The following is a 17,113-nucleotide window of genomic DNA, read 5'->3' on the forward strand; positions in this document are numbered from 1 at the left end:
TAAAACTATTCAGCTTATTGATATTTGCCCTTACAGAATTCTTAATGAAATACTGAAAACAAATCTTACATGTAATTTATGTGGGTGGGGGAGGGAATAAAACTCAATATTTTATTTTCTACTCACATTTCATATGATGTTATTCCATGTTAAATGAGGTACTGGCTGTTTTCTACGAACACATCTCTATTCCTGTAATATGAGAGTCTGTTGCCAGTGGATTTATTTTACCCCCTTAGATAAAGAACAATTTTGCATGGATTTTTCTGCAGAGCAATTTGAAATGGATGATCTACTGATTTCATTTTAGCACTATTAAGACTGTGTTACTTACGTGTCTACCCTTGATTGCTGCAATTTTTAAAGTGGCTACTATTTTGCAAATTAAAGCCATGACTGAAAATTGTTTGTATTTTGAATGATTGTAGTAGATTTCTTTTGATTTCAATGTAATGTTGTGAGAGGGGAAGAGTAAGGAGCTACCCCCCCCCCCCAACCCCACCACCACCAATAAGAAGGGCAGTTGCCAACTTTTATTGTTTTTATATCTAAATTACTTGAATCTTATTACCTTAAGATTTTAATGCAGTTGTTAAATTGCAGTTATGAAAATAAATGCCTGCTTTATCATTTCCCATCTCCCCTTCTTCTCTTTTTAGGCTTTGCTAACTGCTGTGACATCTCAGCACATAGAAATACATGAAGGAACTGTGTTGCAGGCTGTAAGAACATGTTACAATATCTACTTGGCCAGTAAAAATTTAATAAATCAAACCACAGCCAAGGCAACATTAACACAGATGTTGAATGTTATATTTGCACGAATGGAAAACCAAGCAGTGAGTATTGAATTCTTGAAGGTAGTGTTAACCTAAAAGATTGTATACTTTCTGTATAGGAAAATATCAGAATTGTTATTACTTGGACCATCTTGGGGAATATGTGCATGAAAATCTTTTATTCTGAATGTAACTTGCTTATTTTCACATTTATTTATTTTTGTGATTGTGGCTTATGTAGAGAGTACAGTTGATATTGATATTGGTATTGGTACAGAAATATGATGAGCTGTGTACTATTCTGGTATAATTAATGGATTGACAGATTTAAAATAGATACAACATGTGTTTCTTTCCCCTATGTTTTATTAATGTGCATATTAGCAGTGTTACTTATAACACATAAGGTGATTCTGGTGAGAAAACAAGGAATAGAAGCAGAAGTAGGCTATGAATTCTTCAACTTAGTGTGTACATTCATTAAGCTCATGACTAATCCTGGGTCTCAAATCAATTTTCCTGTATGATTTTATTCACCTTATTCTTGGGGTGGAAGAGTATTGGTGCAACCCTGTCAGGTAGACAACCCAACTTCCCTAACCCAGGACTCTGTAGAGATTGTGACCATATGTGAAGTATACATATTGTGCAGGAACTAAAACTGCACACACTACTCCAAATATGATTATACCAAAGTCTTTTATAGCCTAACCAAAATGTGTTTACTTGTTCACATCAATTGCAGTACAATAGTAGATATAATTACCTTGTGTAGTCATTACATTCAATTCATTATTGTTGTTAGACCCTTGGCTTCCCTTTGTGCTATATTGTTTCCTGCAGAGAAGACAGATGCAACATTTTTTCCAATGTCTCATCCATTTTATATTCTCATTATCTCTGTAGCACCACATTTCTTTTCACAACTTACTTAGGCTTAGAAACGCTTGTGATCCAAAATTTATATTTCTTGTAAATTTGCTTTTATTCTCTTCTCCCACCCAATTAGTGAGCACTCATTGTGCCTCCTGAAATTTTCACAATTCTTGGCAGTGCTATATGATTTTTGTGAATCAGTGGTGATTTACTTCTATCTAGTTATTTTCTCAGTGGATTTGTTATATTAAAGAAATATTTCAAAATTCTTAATAATTTACCACCCTGTGTTAGAGATGCATCTAATGTACATTTAAAAAGTTGGTTTTATTTCAGCTCAGTGGTCATGTTTAAGTCTGATTTGGGTATCTCTTAGATCATATTGTGGACCCTAAATATAAGATTCCAAATTTTCTTTGTGTAGTTACTTAGGATGAGTTTTAAAATAACCTGTTCCTTACCTAGTTCCAAAATATATTGTTACAGAAAGCTGTTCAGTGCAGTGTCCAAACTCATCCTTTGATTTTCGCACATAATTCAAGGATGGAATGCTACTGAGCAGCAGCAAGATATTATTGCAAGGGAGTAATAATTGCCAGAAGTCATAGTACATATCACTGATATTCATGTAGAAAGAGGGTCAAGAAGATGATTTTGGGAAAAGTACAGAGCAAGACTTTGTGGGTTGTGAAATCCAGATTTCAAAAAGTACCAAGTGCTAATGAGTACGAAAAGAAGATAGTGGTAGTGATTGTGCAGCTCTGTAGAACATACAGGATAAATACATAATCATTAGGAATACAAATACATTTGAGAAGCAGGGATATTATAGAAAGATCAATAAATGAAGATCTGTTTGAATTGAGAAACTAAAAAAAGGCAGTCTTTGATTTTACATTTTTTTAATATACAACTAAAAGCAGTCTTGAAGGAATGGAAGAGCAAATGTGTAAGAAGGTTTGAGTAGATAAAAGATTAGGCAGTAGGGCATTTTAATTAGTGCAGCCTTACATCTGAGGAAGAATAACATCTAAAAAACAGAGGAGCAATATTTTTAAAACTTCACTATTGAGAAATATTTTTGTTGATAATTTTTCCTATTTTCTTATGGCATTGAAAAGGGCTTTTCAGCCCATCAAGCATAATCATAACTTCTACTCTTCCTTCCTGATAACCTGTCATCTCTCATGTGCCCATTAACAATTCCACCCTCCAATCATTAAACCACCTAAGCAACACACACAAAATGCTGGTGGAACACAGCAAGCCAGGCAGCATCTATAGGAAGAAGTACAGTCGATGTTTCGGGCCAAGACCCTTCGTCAGGACTAACTGAAAGAAAAGGTAGTAAGAGATTTGAAAGTGGAAAGTCTGAAATGATAGGAGAAGACAGGAGGGGGAGAGATGAAGCTAAGAGCTGGAAAGTTGGTTGGCAAAAGGGATACACAGCTGGAGAAGGGAAAGGATCATGGGATGGGAGGCCTAGGGAGAAAGAAAGGGGGAGGGGAGCACCAGAGGGAGATGGAGAACGGGTTAGGAGTGATTGTGAGAGGGGCAGAGAGAGAAAAAAAGAGAGGGGGGATTAATAAATAAATAAGGGATGAGGTAAGAAGGGGAGGAAGGGCATTACCGGAAGTTAGCAAAATCAGTGTTCATGCCATGAGGTTGGAGGCTACCCAGACAGAATATAAGGTGTTGTTCTTCCAACCTGAGTGTGGCTTCATCTTGACAGTACAGGAGGCCATGGATAGACATATCAGAATGGGAATGGGATGTGGAATTAAAATGTGTGGCCACTGGGAGATCCTGCTTTCTCTGGCAGACCAAGCGTAGGTGTTCAGCAAAACAGTCTCCCAGTCTGTGTCGGGTCTCACCAATATATAGAAGGCTGCACTGGACGCAGTATATCTCACCAGCTGACTCACAGGTGAAGTGTTACCTCACCTGGAAGGACTGTCTGGGGCCCTGAATGGTGGTGAGGGAGGAACTGTAAGGACAGGTATAGCACTTGTTCTGCTTACAAGGATAAGTGCCAGGAGGGAGATTGGTGGGAAGGGATTGGGGGGGGGGGGGGGGAAACGAATGGACAAGGGAGTCGCGTAGGGAGCGATCCCTGCGGAAATCAGAAAGGGGGGGAGGGAAAGATGTGCTTGGTGGTGGGATCCCGTTGGAGGTGGCGGAAATTATGGAGAATTGTATGTTGGACCTGGAGGCTGGTGGAGTGGTAGGTGAGGACAAGGGGAACCCTGTCCTGAGTGGGGTGGCGGGAGGATGGGGTGAGAGCAGATGTGCGTGAAATGGGAGAGATACGATTGAGAGGAGATTTGATGGTGGAGCAAGGGAAACCCCTTTCTTTAAAAAAAAGGAAGACATCTCCTTCGTCCTGAAATGAAAAGCTTCATCCTGAGAGCAGATGCAGCAGAGACAGAGGAATTGCAAGAAGGGGATGGCCTTTTTGCAAGAGACGGTGGGAAGAGGAATAGTCCAGGTAGCTGTGAGAGTCCGTAGGCTTATAGTAGATATCAGTAGATAAGCTGTCTCCAGAGATGGAGACAGAAAGATCAAGAAAGGGGAGGGAGGTGTCAGAAATGGACCAGGTTAATTTGAGGGCAGGGTGGAAGTTGGAGGCAAAGTTAATGAAGTCAACGAGCTCAGCACGCATGCAGAAGGCAGCGCCAATGCAGTTGTCGATGGAGCGAAGGAAAAGTGGGGGATGGATACCCGTATAGGCTTGGAACAGGGACTGTTCCACAAAGCCAACAAAAAGGCAGGCATAGCTGGGACCCATACGGGTGCCCATGGTTTGAAGGAAGTGGGAGGAGCCAAAGGAGAAATTATTGAGAGTAAGAACTAATTCTGCTAGATGGAGGAGAGTGGTGGTAGAGGGGAACTGGTTAGGTCTGGAATCCAAAAACCACCCATTTACTTAGCAGCCAGTATTCAGATTCAGCAGTGAAGATCAAAAACAAATCTGGGTCACTGGAGTTACTTATCAGTACTGCTTGCAGACGCGAGGGCCACTCTGTAAGAGAGGGAGCAATTATGACTTTAGGGTAAGAAATTGGGCATTTAGAAGGGATAAACGAGATTCTACTTGAGCAACACACAAATTGCAAGAGGAACTCAGCAAGTCAGGCAGCATCTGTGGGAGGGAATAAACAGTTTTTCTGACTGAGATCTTTCATCAGGGATGTCATTAGGTAATTACTTGGGCAGAAAACAGATTTGAAATAAATCGTGGGAGTTAGAATAAAGGTAATTTTACTGGGTTGGAACATAATTTAGGAAAATTGCTACTAATTGAATGTAAATTGCTGTAAGAACAATGAAAAGCAGTTGGGAAGATTATGAGTGTTCAGAACAAATTCATTATCTCAAAAAAAAATTTGAGTTTCCTAATCTAGAGTAGCCTGCATATTGAGAACTATGTATAATATCATAAGGCAAAAAAAAAGTCAAACTTGGATTCTGAGAGTTCATTACTGCAAAAAATGCAGAAGAGTATAGACATATAATACCGACCTAAAGTTAAAATTGGAGAGCTCCTAAAAAGTTATTGATATGTAGAGAGAAAGCCATGGATATTTTTGATATATAACGGCAGTTAAGAAAATGTAGAACCTATAATTTTGTCAGTGGACTGTGACTGATCATATCTGTAAAGACAGAGTTTATTATTAATGAGTACAAATATTGAATAAATTAAATGGAAAGAAAATATTAAGACATTGAAGTGAGTTTTGTTAGGATGGTTGCTTTCTTTGGAGCCAAAGCTAAACAAAATTTAACTATACTGAATTCATTGATACATTAATAGATCGGATATGAATGATTCATTTTCTTAAGGTGCTTTTAATTTAAGGTAATTGGTAAAATAATCAAAAAGAATCTTGGATACTGTGGAGATTTGGAACTCATTAACCTGAAAGTGTGGAGGCAGAAGTATTTACCATGCTTTAAAGAGTATGTGGGCTATCTTTTGATTCTCATCACCCTATTTGGTTTATAAAGTTGAAATAAATTGGATAGCTTTCTTTCAGCATGGATGCAGTGTGCTAAATGTTCCTGTGCTGTAAATTTCACTGATCACTGCTTCAATTCTGGTAGTTGCATATCCCTTCTTCACTGTTCGCAGCTGTATTTTCAACTGCTTATGCCTAAAGTTCAAATTCCCCTGCCTTAACCTGTCCCTCTTCTAAAATGCACCATGAAATTTACTTTGATAAAGACTTTGGCAATTTTCTTCTGTTTTAGTGACAATTATAGTTTAGTGAAAAATATTGGAAAACATTTTTAACAAGTGGTAATTATTATTACCTGCTTAAATATATGTGAAGCACATCTAAAATCCTTTAATGATAAATATGCACATCTCAGATAGTCTTCCAAATGCAGTGCTAAGTCCATATCAGAGAGCACCATATTTTTCCTGCTGATTTGTAATGCAATGTAGTCCCAATGTATTAATATGATTATCTTCACTTTATGTAAAGATAAGGCTGGAAAAGTTAAAGTAACTGCAAAATAATCAGTGCAGGAACATTAACTTTAGATGTAGAGAAAAAAATTAGAAAGTTTTAAAGAATGTTTACAGAGCAAAATTGTATAGTAGAATTTAGCTTGGAGTTTTGAAACTGAACTAGGAACTTGGAGATCTGGTCTGTAAAGGTTTATTATTATAGAAATCTGCTTACCATGTTAATTTTTTTTCTAACCAAAAATCTTTTTAAATCTGTACATGATAACTGGACCAGGAAGAAGGGGCAAAGATATAGACTCTGAAGTTCATTTTCAGGAATGGATAGGATTACTGCTTAAAAATAAATAATCTTTTTCATTCAAAGACTGCTACTTATCAGTTTCCTGTTCTTCCAGTAATTTGGCATCATTCAAAACTTCTTACCTGATCTTACTCATCCAACATCCCTTTCTGTGCTGATTTATATTGGCTATCCAGTCACCCAACTTCCCAGATTTATAAATCTCATTGCCTTAATCAGAGACATTCATTGCCTCATCCATGATGATTCCTAACTTCTTCCAACTCCACAACTCTACAGTATTTTCCTCCACTACTTGAGTGAAGCATTTGTGACTTGAATAAAATAAGATCCATATTTCAAAACAATACTTGAGTAGTGGAGAAACTGACATTGGGTTGTGGAAGGACAGAATTGGGTCTTGGCTGTGTTTGAGTAGTTGACTCCATGTGCATGTATTGCTGAAGGGTGTGGGAGGACGGATTTTGTTAGGACTACAGAGATCATGTGAGGGACAGGGAAAGGAGTCATTGCTGGAGGTGCTGTAGTTACGTTTGAATACTGAGTGGCATGTGGTCCCATTTGGTACTTTGCTTGGGATTGTTTAGGTACTGTGACAGGTGTGGCCACTTCATTGATGACCAGTGTTATCTCTTCATTATACCTGCTCTGGCAATCTCACTTCAGGCTTTCTATATCTGTCATGATCCAGCATTTTTCTGTGCTTTTGTCCTGTCTCACTGATGCACTTTCCAAACACAACCATATCACTTTCTGTTTCCTTGATCCTTTACTAACTAAACTGCTGTTCCACAATCTCTCTTGTTGATGTTGAAAGTGATTCCACCTTCTTGTGTACTGTTCTTTTACTCCATGGTTACTGTTTGAAGTGTTATGCTCAACAGTTCCTTCTGCAATCTCAATGATCCCTTCCCTTCAAATCTTCAAAACTTTTCCCCAAATATCCCATTCTCGTTTGACCTCGAAAAAGTTAATTTGTGATTAAGTTCCTTAACCATAAGTTCCAGTTTCATCTTAAAGCCTGTCTTTGTGCATTCAGCTGCAGGAAGTGAAACAAATGGAAAAGGAGAGACTTCGGCAACAGCATCACCTCCAGCAGGCTCCTGTGAACCAGTATGAACCTGAATCCCCACAACTGAGTCGACTTGAGGAGCAGCCAGTCCTTGAGCTGGCTCAAATACCTGAAATAGAATCAGACCATATCAATGAGGTTGATAAACCTATTCAGGAAGATGCAGAGCCAGAAAATGGAACTGACATTTGTAATGCAGAAAATGAACAAACGGAAGTTGACCAAGCCACTGCAGCAAAAAGTAAATATGTTTGCATGTAATCTCATTTATAGATTTTGAGGCTTAAAAGTGTACTTGTTTAAAAATCAAGCAGTTATTGATTTTATTTTTACCTTAGTTGTATACTGTGAGATTAAACTATATTGTTTTTTTAAATTAATTTACTTTAGTATTAGACTATCCCAATATTCCCTTTCAGGAATTGAGCTTTATTGAACATGTGATTACTTATTTATCTACAGTTCTTTTCCTTCTGTTGTCAGTAACAGATTGCTGGCAGCCCACATTAAGAGAAATGTCCAAATGTGTTTTTCATTTTTCATTGTTATTCTATACAGTTCAATATAGTTATACTATATGATTCTATATAGTACAATATTGAAAAATGCTTCCTCTTGATGCAGAGAAGCTCTGGCTCCAGCTAGTGATAGGTTAATTGTGTCGGTGAATGTTAAATTTGGGGGCGTTGCAAAGAATATAGGGAAAGTAAATAATAGGATTACACCAATGTAGAATTAGTGGACATGGCTAATGGAGGGACTCAAGACTGTATCCATGCTATTCTTTTGACTCTGTGCAGTAATCTTTTGATCATTCTAACATAGCTTTTGTCAGATTGATGGGAGTGGCCTGGTTATTGACTTAAACATAGATGATTGCTTGTCCATTTTTAATAGAAGTGAACACTGACATTAGAATCAGAATCACATTTATTATCTCTGACTTGTTTTGTGGCAGCAATTCAGTGCAAGACATAAAAAAGATTATAAGTTATAACTAAATAAATAGTTCCAAAAGAGGAATAGCAAGGTAGTGTTCATGGACCATTCAGAAATCTAATGGCAGAGGGGTAGAAACTGTTCCTGAAACATTGAGAGTAGTCTTCAGGCTCTTGTAACTCCTTGCTGATGAGAAGATGGCATGTCCCAGGTTGTGTGGGTCCTTCATGATGGATGTCACCTCCTTGAGGTACTACCTCTTGAAGATGTCCCCGATGATCGGAAGGGTTTATGCCCATGATGGAAATAGCAGAGTCTATAACACTCTGCAGTCTCTTACAATCCAGTGCATTGAAGGTTACATACCCAGCTGTGATGCCGCCAGTCAAAATGCTCTCCACCATACATTTATAGAAATTAGCAAGTCTTAGATTAGAAATTATTTTTCTAATTATTGGAATTATTTTTGAATCATTTTCATACAATAACTTCATTGGTTGTTAGAAATTGTATTAAAATTATATGAGTACACGAAGTTTGGTTTAAAGCACTAGCGTAAGTTATGAAGTAGGAATAATGAAAAACATATTGGTATGGTGTTATTGAGGGATAAATCCTGCTGCAAATCCTATTGCTTGTATCTGATAAACAAGAAATAAGTAAGTCTCTGAGCTTTTTTCCTACCTGTCTCCTCCTCTTATACAGTATGTGTTTATGAATTTGTAAAGTATTTAATACTGTGGCACTTACCACCAAATGCAGTAGGAAAACAGAGCTTGTCCAATAAAAGTGTAAATATTTTTGATGTGATAACTACTTCCAAACAATCCATGAAACCTGTAATTAACAACTGTGTATTGAATTATTTCTTCATATACATCTTCATATTTTAAATATTAATGCTTTTAAAAGTTTTTTTCTGTCATTATTATGCCTTTTAATCCATCTGTCTTTCCCACTTTCTGTTTTGTATATGATTTTAGATAAAATACTCAACTTAGACAGTTAGTGTGTAAAGATTCTTCAATTTGGTTGAAGTGATATTTTGCTCACCCTGTTCACATAGTTCTCAGTGCCTTCATGGAGGAATGTCTGCTAAGTGGCTTCTTGCTAGTCCTAAGCTCCACACAGTAGGCCAATAAAAATTTCTGAGCATTTGAGCTTATACCACTTGTTCACTGCTGCCCAAAAATCAGAATGTTTTGTTGGCTAATTAAAAATAGTGTTCATTAGTTTTAATGTTTAATTTAGTGGCTAGCGAAAAAACAAATTTACGTCTTAATGCATTTGAAAATCAATTGGTTTTAAATTGAAGAAGAGCAGGTACCACAGTTGCCTAGGTGTTAGACGCTTTGACAAACCATGATAACTGGTTGTAATTGCATGTAATCAAACCAATATTTCAGTTTCCTTTTGAGGACATAGTAGCACACTTCCGAAGGCATGTACAAGAAGGGTTTTGTATTGGAAGGATTATTTTCAAAGTTTCATCTTGCTTTATTTGAAGTAAAGTTAGTTTGATTCATGCTTGTTTTTTTATTTATTTCATGTTGTTCTGAGCATCTTTTATATTCTGTCCTTGTACAAGGTTTTGAAAAAGGGATTGCAGGCAGCAGTCATGGGGAGGGTCTTGAATTTGAGGATAATGTACAGGAAATTGTACAGAACATTCTACAAGAATTGGTGACCACAGTTGGAGGTAGTGTATTCATTTCATCTCTTAGTTTATTCTCATGCTTTGTAACACATGAACATGACATTTTCGTTAAATTTCTTTAATGGATTCATCTTTTAATTCCCCCTCCCCCCCCCTTTCTGGCAGTTCAGCTATTAAAAACTAAAAAGTTAATGGCCATGATTGGTTTTATATAAGCTAAATTCAAATATTTATATAATTCTTAAATATTCTAATTGAATGTTTAGGATCTCTGGTAAGACAAATTGATGTCAGCTCACAGGTGACAATAATTGGCAAAATACACTCAATTTAATAATTGTAATATGGTTTAAAATAGGCCCATTAAGATCCAAGGCAAAAGATCTGATGTTTTGCAAAACTATCAGGTGATGTTTGAGGGAAGGATTATTCTGCAAGTTCAGAAATTGCCATTATTTAATGTTGTGAATGGCACATTACAATAAAGACAGTGTATCTGATGCTCGTTCTGAATGACATAAATTATTTATTTATTGAAGAGTAGAGAATTCTCTATAGAATTGATTAAATTGATAAAAATAAGTTTAAATTTAAAAATATACTGTAATTATTGCTTATGACAACTCAAGTATGTTAAGTTAGTTTTACTTCTATTGATTTTAAAAACAATATTTCTTTCCATTGTGAATGCAATGATAATTTGAAAGACACTATTGAACACCCTTAAGAAATCTATAAACCTGTCATAAGCTGGTCTGTTTGGTCAAATGGTGTATCATAAAATCATTTATTCTCTTACCCATCACTGAAGCAACAGTGCAGCTTACAATATTTCTTAAAAATAAAATTAACCTGAAGACCAAACTATCAAGATGCTTTCAGGAAAATCAAATAATGTTATAAGAAAGCACTGTACTCTTTTTATGCAAGTTTATCTGAATCACCCTTAAACATGATTAATTTAAAAAGCCCAGATCAACTCTCCATAATTTGCAGTGATTAATTTTAAGGAAAGTACCTTACGCCTGTTGGAATGAATTTGAAGATATTCGCTTACCTCAGATCTTATTAACAAATGAAAAATCTTTTTAGTCATTTTAGGCTGCGCAAGGTAATTTTGTGCCAATATCTAGTAGTTTCCATTATTTCTTTAAAGATGCCACTATCAAATGTGTCTTAACTGTACTTGTGCTTCAAGAAGCAATATGTTGGGGGTTCTCAGTGTATTGAACAGCGTCTGTGGTTGGGGGAGGTGGGAGAGTTTTGGGTCAAAACCCTACAACAGGTTTACTTTGGTAGGAGATGGAGCAGCAACCCACTGACCATTGTGTTTCATTCATTGTCAGTTATTTTTTTGGACCATGTACATTCTGGAGAATGAAGATATCAAAACCCAATATAAACCTCCTAGCAGACAATGGCATATGTTTTTAAAGTCTTACAGTTTCTTTTATTTGCTAATTGTGAATTCCTGTCATTCCTGTTAAATTTTTTGGAGCATAGTCGATTTTAACTGGAATGGAATATCGACAGGTTTGGGATATCATGAGCAGAAACTTTATATTCTTATAACCTGTTTTAGAAGTTAATATAAGCTATATTATAAATGTGATTTTCTTCAATTTGTCTCTTTCAAGATCTTCTATTATAGTTAAAAGGATTTCAGTCATAATTAGCCAAATAATTTTTGTTTACTTTATTTTTGATTTCCACCCCCAATCCCACTCCCTACTCCCTATTTTCTTCTTCCCTTTTAAAGGACCTCTCCCTACTACGCATCTAGGAGGATGGAACGATGTGGGATTTGGACCTCCCCACTACCATCCTCAGTGCTGCTGTGATTGGCCAGTAAAAAGTTCAATTGAAGGTGGGTGAGGCAGTGCCAGTTTTTCCTACCCCTCCTTCAAATAATACAATAAAAATAATCTGAGCCTGAAACTCGTCCATGGATCTGAGTGGTAGGCGAAGTACCATCAAACCATGAACTTGGAATTGTTGTACTTCACTAAATAGGTTTCAGTTTGTTTATACCCATATTACTGCTAAATTAATATATTCCAAAACAATCCTAGATGGGCTGCCTCACTATGTTCTCCAAAAATTGGTAGTCATTTAAAACACCACTGCCAATGTTGTTGTAATGTCCCCCAAACCTTGTTCACTCATGGGCATGCTAAACTATCAGGGATTCCAGTTAAATAATGCCTAGCATTTGAAATAGTTAGATTTGTTTTCAAAACCTTTCATGGCCTTGACCCTTCCCCAACTGTATTATCTCCTCCTTTTCTCAGTAACCCTTTGAGATGGCTCAGTTCTCCAATTTTAGCCTTTTAATCATCCAGTAATCTGTTGCTCCGTTTTTGGTGTTCATTCCTTTAGCAACAAAAAGCTATAAAGACCTCAATACTTTTAACCCCTACTACTTTGCTCCTTCAAAGCACTCCTTAAAACCTCCTCTTACTTTATGAATGCTTTTAGCTATCTGCTCTCATGTCTCTTTATGTGGCTCAGTGTCAAATTTTTTTGGTAATAATTCTGTGAAGCATTTTAAATGCTGTTTTAAAGTCTCTAGTATTGGAGCTGTTTTTGAAGTTGTATACATTGTTGATAATTTATTATTATTTGTAGATTAACATCTATTACTGATTGCTTTTACTGACATGTCTTTTCTTCAAAGTGGTATGCACATGAGACAATTTTGAAAAGCATAATTTTGTAAAGTTTTTAATTAAGACATTATCCTCCAGATTTGGAAGAGAAACCAAGTTGTTCTGAAAATAACTCTGGCATCATAGATGAAGAAACACCAGTAGTCAATGAAGCAGACAGCGTTCATTCCAATGGAATTCCAGGGACACCAATCTCCATGTCATATGCTCCATCTCTGCCTGATGACAGATTGTCAGTTTCATCCAGTGATACTCAGGTGATAACAAATTTTAAAAAATGAGTTACCCCTTATAATTATTTCAGTTTTGTTGCTATTAACCTTTACAGTTGACTTTTAGAGGTTATTGGGTACTAAATAAGCTGATGGTTAAAATCTGTCTGGATAACTATTATTTCTAGTAGAACGAGAGCTGTATAATTCATCTCCTTCTACATTAGGCCACAAACTTATCAATCAGCCCTAGTAAAATTCATTATATATGTTTCTCAAATTGCACTTATCAATTCTCATAAAGAACTTTCAAATAAGACTATTAAGACATGGGAGCAGAACATCAATTCTGTTCTTTCATTCCATTATGGCTGTTTTATTATCCCTCTCTGCCCCATTTTCCTACCTTCTCCCCGTTACCTTTGACACCCCATGAACCTATCAACCTTTGCTTTAAATATACTCAATGACTTGTCCTCCACAGCCATTTCTGGCAATGAATTCCACAAATTCACTACCCTCTGGCTAAGTAAATTCCTCTTTATCTGTGTTCTAAATGGATGTCCCTATATTCTGAGGTTGTCCTCTTGTTCTGAGACTCTCCCACTATAGGAAACATCCTCTCCACGTCCACTCTATCCAGGTCCTTCAATATTCGCTGGGTTTTGTTTTAAACATAATGATATTTATAAAAGATAGGGAGTAGGACTAGATCAATCAACATCAAGTTTCCTGCATGATTGTTTCTGATTTTTAGACCACAATCTGGTTCATCTTTTTAAGCAGACTTTAAATTCTCTGTGAGTGAATGGTTAGATAAACACTGTAATAATTCAATAATTGAACAGAGAACCCATGTAATTGTCCTATTACTAAATTGAATCTATCACATCTATGTGGAATCCTCATCACTGGCAAATAAATATACAATTTATCAAAGCAAGCATCAGTCTGTAAATGAGGAGACACCATTCTATTTAACATTGGATATCTAACAATTGAACAAGCATTAGTTATTTACTCAGTTTTATCTTCTCTAAAATATAAAAATTGTACAAATATCAATATATCTGTTTCATGAAGTATATTGTAATGCATTTTGTTTTGGCAGCTATTTGCAGAATTCAGAGATGGTTAATATTTTATCTACTTTGGAATGGGCAGAGGTGAATTAAACACCGCTAACTTAAATATGTTAACGTACGGTGATTGCTTTGCTAATCTCCAGATAATATGTTACAAGTGGCAACTGCTCCATAATGTTCATAATAGCTAGATGAATTGTTTATCCTTTGCTTGACTATATTAAATGAAGATTAGTTTTCTCTTTAATTTGTTACTGATTTCACATGAAAGGAAATAATCTTGTGATGCTTAAATCCATACAAAAATGTTTTAGTTTTGTTATATATTTCATAGATAATTTCTAACAGTCAGTCATGTAATTTGTTTAAATAAAATATAAAATGTTTGAAAGTTAATTACAATATTTCCAAATTTCTCAAATATTCTAATATATTTATGAAGTTTTGGAGCAAAAAAGCTTTGCTGAATAAATGGTATAATACTATAATGATTTGGCTTTGTTTTTAGGAATGCGGAATCACCCCAGGAGGTCCTTCTAGTGCTAAGTTCTCTCATATTCTACAGAAAGATGCTTTTTTGGTCTTCAGATCATTATGTAAGCTCTCCATGAAACCACTTTCTGATGGTCCCCCTGATCCAAAGTAAGTGCAGAGCATGGAAATGATTTGTGTTTGTAACAAAAAGCAAATTTGAAATATGTTTTCAACTAATTTTAACAGTTGAATTTATATCAGTTTGACCTTCATAAGTATACTTTCTCAGTCAGTTACTCATTTTTTGATCAGAAAATAGTCACCTGCACATATTGTACAAGAAGATTCAATAGAATCAAATGTCTAACTCTTCTTTGCCTTAAGATAATAGGCAGCCAGTTATAGTATAAATCTTCATTATGCTTGGCAATTTCTTCTTGGAATTCTTTCAAAACTCCTAAATTTGATTTCATGTTTATACTCTTATAATTAGAAACGTGCAAATCCTCATTCATGTTTGGTAGTGCCATTTAAAGTTTCCTAAAGATAGAGATACAGAATCTAGTATTTGTTAGCGAATAGTAAAAGCATCATCCAGCATCTGTTGCCTGACTTATGGAAGCCCTTACTGGTGAAGCAGTGTTTAGTCAACCAATATATTTATGTTTTACTTGCTGGTTTGTGAAGGCTGATGTTGTTTCAGTGTCATTCAGAGTGGGTCACCATTTCCTTTAGGGTGTTATTGGTCCTTTTGTTCTCAAGATGAAAAGCAGTAGCTGTTTTTTGGGTATTTGATTTAAGCTTCTACTTCCTGAAATATTCTTCCATGATCTCTAGGTACTTGTTCCAGTTGGACTCCAAGGTGGCTACTTGTGTGGCCAAGGTAAGTTCCTCTCCATGTAAAGGTGATAAGTCTCATGGCAGTCAGTGTTGAGGAAACAGGTTGAGCTTAGTGAGATCCTGAAGTAGACACAACTTCTTTTTGCTTTGTGTCATCCATACAAGTTGTAGTGATTTGGGAGCAAGACCTGAGCTTTGAGTGTTAGCATCAAGTTTTAACCCAGCAACACAAAAGTTCTTGCATCTGCAGAATGTCTTCAGTCTAGGTTTTAACCCTAGTGATGATCTGTAGTAGTCTTGCTTCTGGAAACCAGGCTTGATGTATCATGTACATGCCCAAAGTCTGTTCATTGTCATTGTTTTTGCCCAAAATCCTGTTACTTTGAGGATTTATGGCTCAACAAAAAGCTTAGTTTTTCCAAAGGTGTTATATTCCAACAGATTATAGTTTGTGGACAAGAGTGATTATAGCCTCTTGACCTTCTTTGTGAGTTTTTGTTGAGCTTGCCAGGTTTGAGTATCTCCATTGCTACCTGCCATGTTTTCTAGATGCATGCAGATTCCATGGCATCATTGAACAATTTTGCTCACTGTTGTTGCTCCATAGCATTTAATTGCTAGGAATGTGTGTGTTGGGAGGGTGTGGGGGAAGAAGAGTATGGAATGTTGTACTACATTGAGAAGTGTAGTTGAGGTTGATGGAAGTTTGAATATTTGAAGTAAATTTAGACACAGGACTAAGATGGTCTAATAAATAACTGCTTGAATATGACAGGTCAATTGGTATTAGCTGCATTGTTTTACATTTTCCTGGGCACACTGAAATTTAGGCAAAAATAACTGTTGTTCAGCTTGGTAATATAGGACTGAATGTCAGGGCCAAGCCATTATTTTGAGCTTTTAGTCACTGAAATGGACATTTCAAAGGTTTCAAAGGTACATTTAAAATGTCAAAGAGATGTATATAATATACATCCTGAAATTATTCTTCTTTGCAACCATCCATGAAAATGGAGGAGTGCCCCAAAGAACGGAGGATAGTTAAATGTTAGAACCCCAAATGATTCCCCCCACCTTCAGCAGAAAGCATTGGCACCCCCCCACTGAGCACTCAAGTGTGCAGCAAAGCGTCAATAAAGACACAGACTTGCAGTACCCCAAATGCTACTCATTCATCCGGTATTCCAACATACCACAGGCTCTTTCTCCCTAATAAGGGAAAAAGAGGTGGCCCCATTTCACAGCGAGAAGGGAGACATACCAAACAATTCGCTGATTTACAATGTTAAAAGTCTGTTGCATCACTTACTCTGAGGTCTGGGCACATAGCCAGCAGCTAGCTAGCTGCTTTTGATCCTCTGTCTCTCATGACACAACAATCGACCTCGAGTCTGCCCACCTCCAGAGCCACGAAATCCCAGAACCCTGAAGGCTCTCAAGTCTTCTAGGCTGCGTACTTGGCATATCAAGTAGCTGCCATTCGAGAGACCCTGAGAGCAGGTCCCATTCCTAGGAAGAACTGAAGTCAGCATGTAACTCCAGGTCAGGATCTTCAAAAGAACCCAGAAAGAGAAAAATAGAGATATTAAAAATAGAAAATAGAAATAGAGCTGTTTCCAAAGATGCAAGCAAGGATGTCGCCGTTAGCTGCCGTTGTCCTCTTAAGCTCCACCCACCCCTTTCATAACCATTTCCTAGAAAACTGTTCCTCTTTCTGATACTGTTTCCG

The 17,113-nt window shown here is 36.5% G+C and overlaps 1 protein-coding gene across 5 annotated transcripts in view; it reads left to right on the plus strand.

Moving 5' to 3' along the window:
• arfgef1 (ADP-ribosylation factor guanine nucleotide-exchange factor 1 (brefeldin A-inhibited)) overlaps positions 1-17,113 on the plus strand; it is a 192,857-nt gene that overhangs the window by 84,163 nt on the left and 91,581 nt on the right. For 2 of the 5 annotated variants that reach the window (XM_073041032.1, XM_073041023.1), the window contains 6 exons: positions 660-839; positions 7,476-7,749; positions 10,036-10,146; positions 11,864-11,971; positions 12,852-13,030; positions 14,579-14,712. In XM_073041032.1, the coding sequence (XP_072897133.1) occupies positions 660-839; positions 7,476-7,749; positions 10,036-10,146; positions 11,864-11,971; positions 12,852-13,030; positions 14,579-14,712 (986 nt within the window). The remainder of the gene's footprint in view (positions 1-659; positions 840-7,475; positions 7,750-10,035; positions 10,147-11,863; positions 11,972-12,851; positions 13,031-14,578; positions 14,713-17,113) is intronic. The other 3 variants (XM_073041041.1, XM_073041050.1, XM_073041056.1) reach the window with 3 other exon arrangements.

The sequence above is a fragment of the Hemitrygon akajei genome, chromosome 1, assembly GCF_048418815.1.
Source record: "Hemitrygon akajei chromosome 1, sHemAka1.3, whole genome shotgun sequence".
NCBI lineage: Eukaryota > Metazoa > Chordata > Chondrichthyes > Myliobatiformes > Dasyatidae > Hemitrygon > Hemitrygon akajei.